This window comes from Orycteropus afer, unplaced genomic scaffold, assembly GCF_000298275.1.
Source record: "Orycteropus afer afer isolate SDZICR_OR568_19922 unplaced genomic scaffold, OryAfe1.0 scaffold00022, whole genome shotgun sequence".
Lineage (NCBI taxonomy): Eukaryota > Metazoa > Chordata > Mammalia > Tubulidentata > Orycteropodidae > Orycteropus > Orycteropus afer.
This window is the reverse complement of record NW_006921609.1, coordinates 19,529,051-19,541,698: the sequence shown is the minus strand read 5'-3', so window position 1 is coordinate 19,541,698 and position 12,648 is coordinate 19,529,051. Positions and strand designations below refer to the sequence as shown.

The 12,648-nt window shown below is 33.5% G+C and overlaps 1 protein-coding gene across 1 annotated transcript in view; it reads left to right on the top strand.

Annotated features, from left to right (window-relative positions):
* The window catches only part of GBE1 (1,4-alpha-glucan branching enzyme 1), a 509,345-nt gene that overhangs the window by 445,585 nt on the left and 51,112 nt on the right, over nt 1–12,648 (top strand). The window contains 1 exon segment of the mRNA XM_007934918.2: nt 11,164–11,348. Coding sequence (XP_007933109.2) covers nt 11,164–11,348 — 185 coding nt within the window.

Here is a 12,648-nt window from a genome sequence, read left to right as displayed (position 1 = left end):
TTCCCTACCTCCCTGTACATTCATAATAGGTTTCCACATAATGTTGTTTGAATCTTGTTCTTAGAGAGGATGCAATGGAAAGAACACAGACAGCCCTAAGTTTGAATGCTGACCTTGCTACTTTATACTTCTGTGACCTTAGTCAGTCACATTACCTTTCTTAACTTTTAACTGAAAATGGGATGAATGCTGCCTTGTATATTGAAAGGTTATTGTGAAGGTTATTTATAAAATAAAAATCTTAACATAGAATCAGTTCACAGTAGGAAATGACTATTATTTTTATTATTTTAATATTCATATTATATTTCATTTAATTCAAGTGTTCCCTCACTATCTTGATTTAAATAAAAGCATAGATTCTGACTCATAGCACTTAAAATACACAGTATCTGCAGCAGTGGACTGCAGCATATCCATGCTCTAGAAGATGGCATAGAACCAAGCAGAATTTCATTCTGTTGTATGTGAGGTCACCATGACTCAGAGACGAGTTAGTGACAGCTAACACCAACCACCAAAGTAATTCTAGTATTGTATATGAGCAAAGGGATCAAAGGGTTTGGCCATCATCCAAGAAAAGTTCATGCTGAAAATTGTTTTCCAGATGCCATAGCTTATTTGGCTGTAACCTCAAGGCTTTCTGTGCATAATTTATCAGGAAGAAGACTAAGTAGAGCAGAAGCAGAAGGAAGGTGAATACTGGCCTTTCTATTATAGTGCTAACATCCAGTACCACATTAGTTAGCAGCCAACTGCCTTAACCACATACTACCAGATATAGATATGGATGTAAATATAGTTATAACTCTTGTCCATTTCAGCTATCACAGTATCATAGAGATGGAAATTAGTACTATGGTATTATAAATGGTGTAAAAAAGCAGGAATAGTCAAATAGCATTTGACTGAGTGTGCTTCAGGCCACTATTCGCTTCATGTAAGGCACTGAAGGACTGGAATTTACCATGTGTTTTACTCAAAGTATTGGTTGGTTTATTTGTTCAAGGAATTTTAAGGAAACCTAATAGTATACTACTCTCTCTCTTTTTTAAATGTATTAAAATAAGTTGAATATATATATATATATATCATCAATGCTTCAAAATTTTAAAATATATGAATGTAAAGCTCATAATTAAAAATGGTCATTTTCTCTCAAGTAAAAAGTTAAACCCTACCTGTCCAAATATCTTAGAGTAAACAAACAAAAAATAAAGCCCTTATTACTCATGAAACATTTTTAATTATATGACTTCTACCCTCAGATTCCACTGCTACTGCTTCCTCTCTCTTCCTCAATGTACTTTCTTAATTCTCAAATATCTTACAGTACTCTGGTTTTAACTCAAATTGAACTCTTGCTGACACTTGTTACCACTGACCATGCTTTCCTCCTTAAAGCTCTCTTTCCACCACCAGGCCTGCTGCCCATGCTTTTCTCTTTGTTCTTACTGTCTGGCCTGTCCTTCCCAGGCTTTTTTTTTTTTTCATTATTATTTTATTTTTTTAATTCCTCTTCCTCTGCCCTACCAAGAAATAATAGGCTTTGTCCTATTATATCCCTTTTTCTGCTTCATTTCTCTACATACTTTTCCCTAACATTTTTATCCACTCTCAGAGCCAATCACCCTGATTTTCAATAAAGGCATGTGCATGCCTAGTATAAAACGATTTTTTTTTTTTTTTGGTTTGTTTATTTCTTAACAAGAAGAAAATTTTCTAGATTTCCAAGATTTAGCTTCTAAAGCTGCCCCTTTCTGTTCCTCTGCATGTTGACATAATTTCAGGCCTCCTTTAACTTGATGTGCTGCCATTTCTGGGCATTTGCATTTATTGTATTTTATTTTTCCTTTGGTGAGGGGGTAGGTTTTGTACTTAACTCCCAGACTACTTTTTGTCTTTTTACCTCTTATTGTTTCTTTTAAGCTATTTTTAAGCCCTCTGTCCCACACTTCATAGCTAAGGAAATACATAGTTCTAAGTTGTTAAGGAGTCCCTAGGAGTCCCTAGATGGTCCAAAGGAGCTCTGGTAGCATAGTGCCTAAGGCACTTGACTGCTAACCAGAAGGCTGGAGGTTCAAACCCACCAGCCACTCCTCGGAAGGAAGGTTGGGCAATCCTACTTCCATAGTGATACTGCCTCGGAAACCCAAGGAGGGGTCACTATGAGTCGGGGCCAACTCGATGGCAAATAACAACAACAACAACAGATGGTCCAAAGAGTTAAAGCACTTGGCTACAAATGGAAAATTTGATGGTTCAAGTCCACCCACAGGCACCTCAGAAGAAAGACCTGACTATCTACTCTAAAAATTCAGCCCTTGAAAACCTTGTGCAGCCCAATTCTGCTGTGACACATATGGGCTTGCCATGTATTAGATTGACTCACTAGTTAGCTGATTATAATTGTTTAATTCATTCTCCCTCTCTCTTTCTTTCTCCCCCTTCTACTAGATTGTAAGCTCCCTGAGGGCAAGAATTGTGCAGATATACATTAAGCATGTAATACATAGCATGAACTTAAATAATTTTAAAAATATAATCTTGTGTTATAATAAACATATGACCAAGATTGCACTCACAGGGACTCAGAATATAATCTTAAATTTTTCTTTTAAAAGATGAATATACATGATGGTGACTCTACGGGAGTGCCCAAACCAGAGCATTTTATTTTAAAATACAGTTAGTTCAATGCAGTTAAGGGAAGTATGAGTTAAAAGTTTGTTTGTTATTACTGTTACTGTTTTATTCTCATTGGAAACCTTCTGTCTATCTATATTTTAAACTAAATTTTGAGAAGCAGTGCTGAGTTTTGTTTTGCTTGCCACATCTAGCTGGCCACCATTTATCTCATCTTTTGGATTGGATTGCTGTATTTTACTTGGAAAGGGATGATGTTAGACCTCAACAATTGCTGAGGGAAATATCCACCCTTAACAAATACTTAAGGAATCCCTGCTGTAGGCACAGTACACTGCAGCATGCTGTGGAGAATGAAAATGAAATATCAGATGTGGTCCCTGGCCATAGCCATACTGATTAGTATGATATGATTAGTTTCAAAGAAGGGTTGGGGATAGTAATTTATTTCTCTAAAAGGAAAATCATGAGCTCTGATTTAGAGGGATATTTTTTATTCTGTCTCATCTTTTGGTAAATTCAGCACCCACTGAAAGACCTGAAGAAGACTGAAGCATTTGATTTTAAAATTGATGGTTCCTTTTTTAAGAGTTAGTCTTCATTATAGTTAAGAGGAGTACTAGATAAAATTATTTATATATTTTCATTCACACACAAAACACACTGCTGTCGAGTCGGATCCGACTCATAGCAACCCCTCCTTGGGTTTCTGAGGTGGTATCACTACAGAAGTAGATTGCCCAACCTTCCTTCCCAGGAGTGGCTGGTGGGTTAGAACTGCCAGACTTCTGGTTAGCAGTCAAGTGCCTTAGGTACTATGCCACCAGAGTTCACTATATATTTTCATTAAGACTGTATTTTTTTAATATGCATAAACTTGGTATCAACAAAGAGTTACATAACATCCACAGCATAGAGACTGTGATAGATTTTAATTAATTCCTAGATAAAATTAGTATGCATTACAGTTTAGAGAAACAAGACACACAAACCCATTAATCAGAATGTTCAACTACTAGGGCTTTTTCATTAGTTGTATTGTCTTGAATTTCATCACTGTACCAGCTGGCTTCTTGTCAGTTTATAGTTTGGACCTTTACATCAAACAGCAAAAAATTAATTACAAGAAAAGAAATCCCAATAGGAATTGTGTGCTTAGAGGTTTTCACAATTAACCAAACATGAATGGGGCTGTTTACAGAGGAAATGGAAAAGGAGAGAAGGAAGTTAGTTGAATTTTCTAGAATCATTAATTAACTAGCACTATCAGTCACCTGCTTCCCTGTTTCTGTTTTAAAGTTGTTTAGCCAAAGCTTTCAGCTTTCTCATTTCTAGAAGTATCCATTTCTCTTACTGTATTGAATCATAGTATGAATTGTGAATTTTCTTACAAATCATTCCAAATGACAGCTCAAAAAATTAATACCATACCTTCATTATAAGATGAGTGATTTTCTATGTATTACATTCCAAACAACTCACTGCCATCAAGTCAATTGGACTCATAACGACCCTTCCTTGGGTTTCAGAGGTGGTGTCTCTACAGAAGTATATTGCTCAGTCTTCTTTCTAAGGAGTGGCTGGTATATTTGAACTGCCAGCCTTCTGGTTAGCAGTCAAATGCCTTAGGCACTATGCCACCAATGCTCCTTGTATTACATTACTGATCATCATCATAATTTAATGAGCAGAAAGATCAGGCTTTATTGGTTAATGTCAGGTTACTTGTAATGCATACTTTGGACTAAAGTATTGTTCTCAAGTGTCATAGTCATTGTCTTTATTATGTTAAAGTTAGTTTAAATGTGAATTTTCTAAGCTTTTATATGTTGAATAAGCCAGCAAAAGGTTTTAAAAATGCTTCCTTCAATTTAGGATTCCACTTTTTTTTTTCTTTTTGTTGGTTTTTAAATAACCTCGATACCTTTACTTGTGATTCATTTTTCTAGTTCCTAACATTGAAATACAGGGGGTGTCTCTTAATTAAGACTCAGACACCTGGGAGTCTGAAGAAAACTATGGACTTTTAGAAAACTGCACATTTAAACATACTTACAATATTTAGCATAAAATAATCATGAAATCACTAGAAAAGCATGAATTCTAGGTTATGAATGTCAGTCTGTCCCAGTCATTGAGAAATGTATATGTATAATCTGTATACATCTATAATAACATATATGAATATATACTTATGTGTAATTTAGGAAATTACATAGATATTTATATGTATTCTTTATTTAGTTAATTTAAGTGCTATTCAGATTTTTTTTCCTATTCCATCTAGTTATTTGTCCTAAAACCAATCAGCTACCTTCTTTCCCATCACTTAAATACATTTAGATTTCTTATCTGTGTTTATATACAGTATCCATTACTTATAAGCTCATTTGGATGGCTATATTCTGTACTGTCTCAAGTGCTACCACATTTCCTAAGTTATTTGTATACCATAGCTGAGGAGAACATTGTTAATGTTTTTTAATGATAGTATTTTTCTTCGTTAGGTTTGTGAGCAGTGAGCTACTGTGAGATACTAACAGGCATTTTCCACTTTTCTCTGTTCAGTCTGAGAATGGTCCACTGTTATTCCAAGGTCACTTTGAAAGTCCTTCTGTGATTTGCTTCCATTTATTTTATGCTTGTGTTTACGGTTTTGAACCAAATATGAAATTTAATGTTACGTTTGTCTACATTAAACTTAATTTGCCCCTTGTCAGCTCATTTACAACAGAGATAATATTCAAAAGCTACCCTGTAGAATGTTCCGTCTGTAATCACTAATGTAATTTTTCTATTTCTTTGTTGTATGCAAGTTTCTATAGCTTTCAGTTCAAAAAGGAGCTTCTCCAGGGAAATATTTTTTCAGAAAATTTAAATGAGTCTCTCATAGAGATTAAATAGAATTTGTATAATGTCTTCATTGTATTTTGATTTTTTAAATTAACTTTTTCCCTTGATTAAGAATTTAATTTCATATTCCATGTTACATAAATTTGCTTATTTGTATGTTGTTTGAAGTAGTTACTTTATACTTGAAAAGGATAAAGAAAATAGAGGTTAGCATGCATACAAAATCCTAAATTGCATTATGTCACCAAACATTTTTCTACTTTCATTTTTTAAAATATTTTTTCAAGTACTTAATAATACTTAATTTACCTCATGTAACAAATTTTCCTTTTACTAGTTAATTTTAAAATATGCTATTGAAAAGAAGTATAGATGGTTAATACTGATATATTTTGAGAAGCACTAAAAATTAATCTTAAATAATAAAAATGTATTTTAAAATGGAATATCTTAAGCATATGTATAAAGATGTATAATTTTTGTGCATTAAACATACTTATTTCAAATATGTTTCAAAATGATGTCCAAAATTTGGGAAATATTTTCTCTTAAAATCATATTTGTTATTTATCATTTGAATAGATATTCTACTTGCTCAGTTTATGTTAGAAAAATATCAAAAGATGTATAGATATATTTAAAAGTCTTGTCTTCTTTTTATAATACCGAAATATTGGAAAAAGCCAAAATGACTAACATTAGATAACTTATTAAATAAAATTATATTAAATGCACATAATGGAATGCTATCATGGAGATATGTATTTTTTTGGCATAGAAAATGATTATATAAAATTTTGTCTAATTAAATATGTATAAAGAATCTATTTTTGTTTAAAAAAGTGATATATAGTAGATACAGATATAATATTTGATATAGATGCAGAAATACAGCTATAAATAAAAAATATATCTAACTAAAATTCTGAAAGAATATTTACTGAAAGGAAAACAATGGTTATTTGGTTAGATTTCATTCTATATGTATGTATTTAATTGTTTTTTATATGTATATGAGTATGTTATACAATTAAAACAAAAAAAATAGTAACTAATATTTATTGAGCATACACTGTGTTTTTATACTCTTCTAAATAATTTGGATTGTCTTACTGCATTTAACTTTAAGTGTGTTACTAAGAAGTCCATATTTATGTTATATATTTAGTCTGTGAAAGTCCATGTTACAATATTAGAAATAGATGATAATGTATTTGCATGTGAGGAGGTTTTTCAATGGTGTCTATGACTTCGACACTTTTTCCTCTGTGTGTGTGTGTGTGTGTGTGTGCATGCAGTGTATGTTTCTGAGGAATGAGTACTCAACTTTTAATCAGATTAAGTTTTAGTCTTAACTCACTATTCAGTTCTCAATTTTATACTGATGAAAATTGTGAGCAAGCTAAACTCTACAGAGGAGAAAATTTTATTATATTTTCACCTAATTAGTCTACCTGTGGCAATTTGCAAGTTGGGAAGCAATGGAGTTGTGCCAAGGGGTCACATTTCCAAAAAGACTAAGAAATTACAAAATGAGGAGGTCCTCAAGTGCCAGTGGTGTTCCAGGCCAATCAGTAATTTAATTTTAGAAAGGCATCTAAAATGTTAATTTTAAATAGAATAAATCAAGCCACAGTTATACTATAGATAATCCTTGAGAGCTTGTTCAGTGGGCTTGCAGGTTGAATATAGAGGAATAATGAAAAGGGTTAAGAGAAGCTTCTAGCATAAAACTTGATTTACCCTATCAATCTGGATGTCTAATTTTGACATTAAACTCAGTTTTTGAGATCTATAGTAGTATATAATTCAAAGTACATTAATACTTGGTTTTGTAAAATGTGTTTGTCATTTTAAAATATGAATATGTATTCAATATAGAATTTCCACACTTTAAAGAAAATAATACAGCCATACATGAAAATCTAAGTGAAGAACAGCCAAATAGTTGCCCTTTTAATTTATCCTGGTTACTTGTATGTCTGCTGCAGAGTAGGGGTTGCTGGTTGTTTCCTCACCATGATGGGAGGTAGAAATTGTAGCTTTATGGTAACTCCCTTCTATTGCCCTCTAGGCCATTCTTTTCTGAACAGCTTTAGTAATAAGTGAAAGACTGTAGCACAAGAACTGCCATACACTGAAAATGTATACCTGCTAGACTATGTGTGAAGCACCTCACTTGCCAAATACCTCATTTGAATCTTTTAAGACCTTTATGAAACTTATTTTACGATTTTGCAGATAAGGAAACTGAACACTACAGAGATTTAATTGCCTAAATTCACATAACTCATAATCCCAAATCAGAATTCAAGCTCCAGTCTCTCTGCCTTGGAAATGTGCAGGATTTATAGCTGCCCTTACTTAGACATAGGTTCAAGAAACTTCAAATCTGCTAGTGTTTCTCAGTGTGTGATCTTTAGTTCACTGATGTTCAGAATAATACAGCATAGTTGATAAAAATGTAGATCGCTTCCTGGGACTCAGTCTAGATTTGATTAATCAGAATCATTGTGGGATGAGTATTTTTTAACAAGCTTCCCTGGTGATTCCAGGGCACAGTATAACTTGAGACGCTCAGCTCTATACCATCTTATTCTACTCCGAAGCAACAATGGTATAGTACATTCTTATTTTGTTTTTAATTATTTGACTCAATTTGCCATCCCTCTTGAAGTCCTACCCTTCTATACTTTGTTTTTATGTTCCTCTCACCCTGCTAACCATTGCTCCTCTGTCTTCTTTAATAGTTCATTCTGTAGCTCCAACTACCATTGGTCACCGAGGTCTTCCACATTACTCTGGCTCCCCATCCCTAAGTTTCTTCTGACTTTCAGTACCATATTTCTACCCATTTCAGATCCCTACACATGCTTCCAATTTTAAATTTAACATACCTAAAAATGAACTCATTATCTTCTCTCCCCAAACTTCCTCTGTCACCATTTTCCCCTAGTGCATTTCAGGCTGTCACTACTCAGTCCTGAGCTTGAAACTTCAAAATTTCTTTCAGACTTTCCTTTTCCTTGTTGCCTCCATTCAATCATCAATCATCAGTCTTGTTATTTCCATCTTAAAAATGCCACTTGAGTCAGTTTTTCTCTTTTGCATCCCAATTGTGTCTATCATCTCTTACCTTATACTCTGGAGTCCATACCAATATTTCTCCCATTGAATTTCCACAATATCCAGTTTGTTTGGCACACTGTACCAAAGATACTGTAATAGTAAGCACATTTGAACTTGTCATTCCCCCTCTTAAAAAAAAAAAAAAAAAACACACATTTGCACCCTATTGGCTGCATTTGACTCAACTAACCACCCTTCTTGAACTCTTCTTAGCTTTCTTTGCTTTCAAAGTACTTAAAATGACATACAAAACCCCTCTATAAACTCATCCTGCCTGTCCCACCATATTTCTTCACCACAAACCCATTTAAGGCTAAACCAAACTATTCATGACATCTCACCTTTTCATACCAATATATTCACGCATTTTACTTGAAACTCTGCCCATCTATGAGAAATGAGTCAATCATTACTCTGTATTTCCATAGTATACTACTGAGCAGTATAATGCAATATTAAGAGTCTGGGCTTTGAAACCAGACTGTGTGGTTTCATAGATACTGCTATTTAATGACGGTGTGACAGCACTTTTTCTCAGTTTCCTTACTTACAAAATTGCAAATGAATATATAGCCTACCTCATAGGGTAGTGAAGATTGAAATAATTAATTCATGTATAATGCTAGTAATAGTACCTGGGACTTAATAAGCAGATATTAAGTATAAGCTGATGTCTCTTTTATGATGGACATGATGATAATGATGTCTTTTCTGAAAGAGAATTAAAGAAATTCCTTATAGATACTACAGTCAGCCTGGGAACCATGACCATAGCCAAAATAAGAAGTGTTTTCCCTGTTCAAAGCTTAGGCTGGATCCAGTTTGTTTAGCTACCTCATGACATTTCTAGTCTCTCCCAAGTTCCCCACTATTTGAAATCCCAGTAATACTTAGAAATACATTTTTCCTGAGACTAGCAGTACCTTTACAATCAGTAAAGAATATGCTCCATCTATAATGCTCAAAGTACATCAGTTTGACATTTGAATGGATTTTTGAGCAAGCTTTTCCAAGACTGCACCTTGAGCTAATACGACCTAGGCTGCAGAGCTAGGCATGACTCATAGGTGAATGGAGGGAAGTTACTTGTGTTGTCACTTTAAGACATCTTCAAGTAAATGTAGGCCCACAGTAAAATTTTTCCTTCCTTCCTCACTGCCACGCCACACTTTGTGTAACATGACAACATGACAAGAAATATCATCATTTTGACTGAAATATTAGAACTTAGCAAAACGCTTACAGACACTTTGAATTTTCTGAATCAGCTACAGACGTATTTGGATGTGTGTGTGTGTGTGTGTGTGTGTGTTAACAATTATAGTCCTAAAAGTTAAATGTAAATTGCAGTTATTTTTTTTTTTATTTTTTTTTAACCACAATCTGCTATTTAAAGCAACTCTATTACAAGTCATTTTGAATTAAATCCTAGCTAGCTTATTAGTTGTAACTTATTAGAATATTAATGTACTAGTTTCTATTAAAGAAAGACACACTTGGATTTGTTATGGCACTTTATACACTCACTAAAGAAATGTATGGGACAGCAAACTGAACTGTTGAAGTAGTAAATGAAAGGTGGTTTTGGAAAGTAGTGTTTCATTTTTCAGAGGGACAAATAAGCCTAAATGTATAAATCTTAACTTGGGAAAAATAATATGAAATTATCTATAAGACAACTAATTTCTAAATTTTATTCACAAGAAGGAAGAATGTCTGTATTTGTTACTGCTTTATTTTATAAGTTTAGTCTCATTATTATACTGAGAAACAGTATTTAGTGAATTTCCCACCAAGCATCCCAGCTGTATACACATACACGCACACACATACTTGAATTTAAAGATGACCAAGTAGTGGTAACAAATAGATCTGAGAAAGAATAAGGAAAAAGGGATAATAAAAATGATGACTTGAGTTTCTATAGCACCTGCCTAACATGGTGGGGTGGAAGGAACCTTGTTGTTTAATCAGACTAAATTTTAATGATCATTTTTCCACTCATTATGTGTGTGAATTTGGGCAAATCCCTTAATTGTCCAGATTTTTCATCTGTGAAATAGATAAAACAGAGCATTGTTTTGGGATTTACACACATTAAATATATATATATATATGTATGTATATATATATATATAACCTGCCCAAATTGTAAACCACTATAGAAATTTTAGAAACTGTGATTTCAGAAGTTACTCAGCAATTTCAGAGACTGTTTCCAAGACGACATAAGTTGGACAAATACTCATTTTGTGCTTTACTAAACTGAGACATGCAAAAAGTACTGAGTGACCCAGCCCAAACTGGACTCTGTCTTCTGAGTCCAACTGTGGAGCCAGACTAGGATATTTCTGAACCAGGAGTCTACGTGTGTACCTCACATAAAGGGCATAACTTTAATAAATTATAAGCTAAACTCATCTTTAAAATGTTACAACTTTAGAAACATGCTTATTGAATTATCTTAGTAAGAAATGCTAAGTTATCTTTTCTCTCCACCTACTCTTTTTTCTTTCTTTCTGTTTTAAAATGCAGGTAATGAATTTGGGCATCCAGAATGGTTAGACTTCCCAAGAAAAGGAAACAATGAGAGTTACCATTATGCCAGAAGGCAGTTTCATTTAGCTGATGATGACCTTCTCCGCTATAAGTTCCTAAATAACTTTGACAGGGATATGAATAAATTGGAGGAAAGATATGGTTGGCTTTCAGCTCCACAGGTAAGCTCTTTACTCTAAATGTTATGTTTTAGTCACCAGTGTTGTACATGTTTAGAATGGCAATCGACTTAAATCTGTATGCAGATCTTTTAAACAGCACTTTATTATTCTATGTGTAGTGCCTTGTAACATACTTCAAGTTGTCAAAATATGTCACCAGAATCTCTCCAAAGATAATGAAAATTTTCAACATAGTGCCCTGCTTACCTTCCTGGTTAGTTTGTTGTTGTTGTTGTTTAAATTTAGTAATTTTAATTTTAACTGATTAAAATGAATGATAAAAGCTCTACATGGAATCCATTTTAGAAATTGCTGTGAAAATATCTTAATTGTTTTGACTGTTTTTCTTTATATAAATAATTATGCTATCATAAACTATTTTAGAAAAATGTAGATTTCTTTCTTTTTTTCCCCTCCTTTTTTGCCTGATCTCTAACTTGTCATTTCAATGGATGCCATTATACCTGCATGCTATTTTGTATTTTTCATTAGCCTGACTCCTGACTCTCCTGTGGAATTAAAATAGCAGTTATCAGTAAGTTTTAGAAAATGTAATTAACAGGTGCAAATTTTATACAGGCTTTTTTTTTCCTGTTGCAAAAATTAGCATATAGTATGTGTTAGTTATAATCCATTTACTGTATACCAGTGCTGTTTGAAATCACTGTTGATCTCTTTTTACTTTGGTGTGTGTGTGTGTGTGTGTGTGTTTTTAATGGTTGAACAAAGGTACTTATATATTCAGTAAGATTGACTACATGACAGAAATGCCCTAATCATGTTTATTAGTAATGCTATTTCCAGGAAAGAGAGGAAAATGATGTTCCTTTTCAGTAGGAACAGTGTTGAATACCAAAAGGCACATTGTTTACTCTAGAGCCTTAGTTCATATTTCTAAATTACCAGGAGTGGTACTGTTGATGTGCATGGAAATAAGTCCTCTCAAAGCTGGGGCTGAGAGAAGGTAGTGTTGAAAAAGCAAAGGCTCTCAATGCCAGCTGTAAAACACAGTGTACAAAAAAATGGGTTTGTAGATACTGGAATTTATTTTCAGATCTCCACCCCCCCATGTATATATAAAAAACTCCATTTCCACCAAGTTAATTCCAACTCATAGCTATCCTATAGGACAGAGTAGAAGTACCCCATAGGATTTCAAAGACAATAAATGTTTATGGAAGTAGACTGCACAGCTTTCTCCCACTGAGTAGCTGATGAGTTTGAACTGCTGACTTTTTGGTTAGCAGCTGAACATTTAACCACTGCATCTTTATATGTATGTATGTATGTATGTATGTAT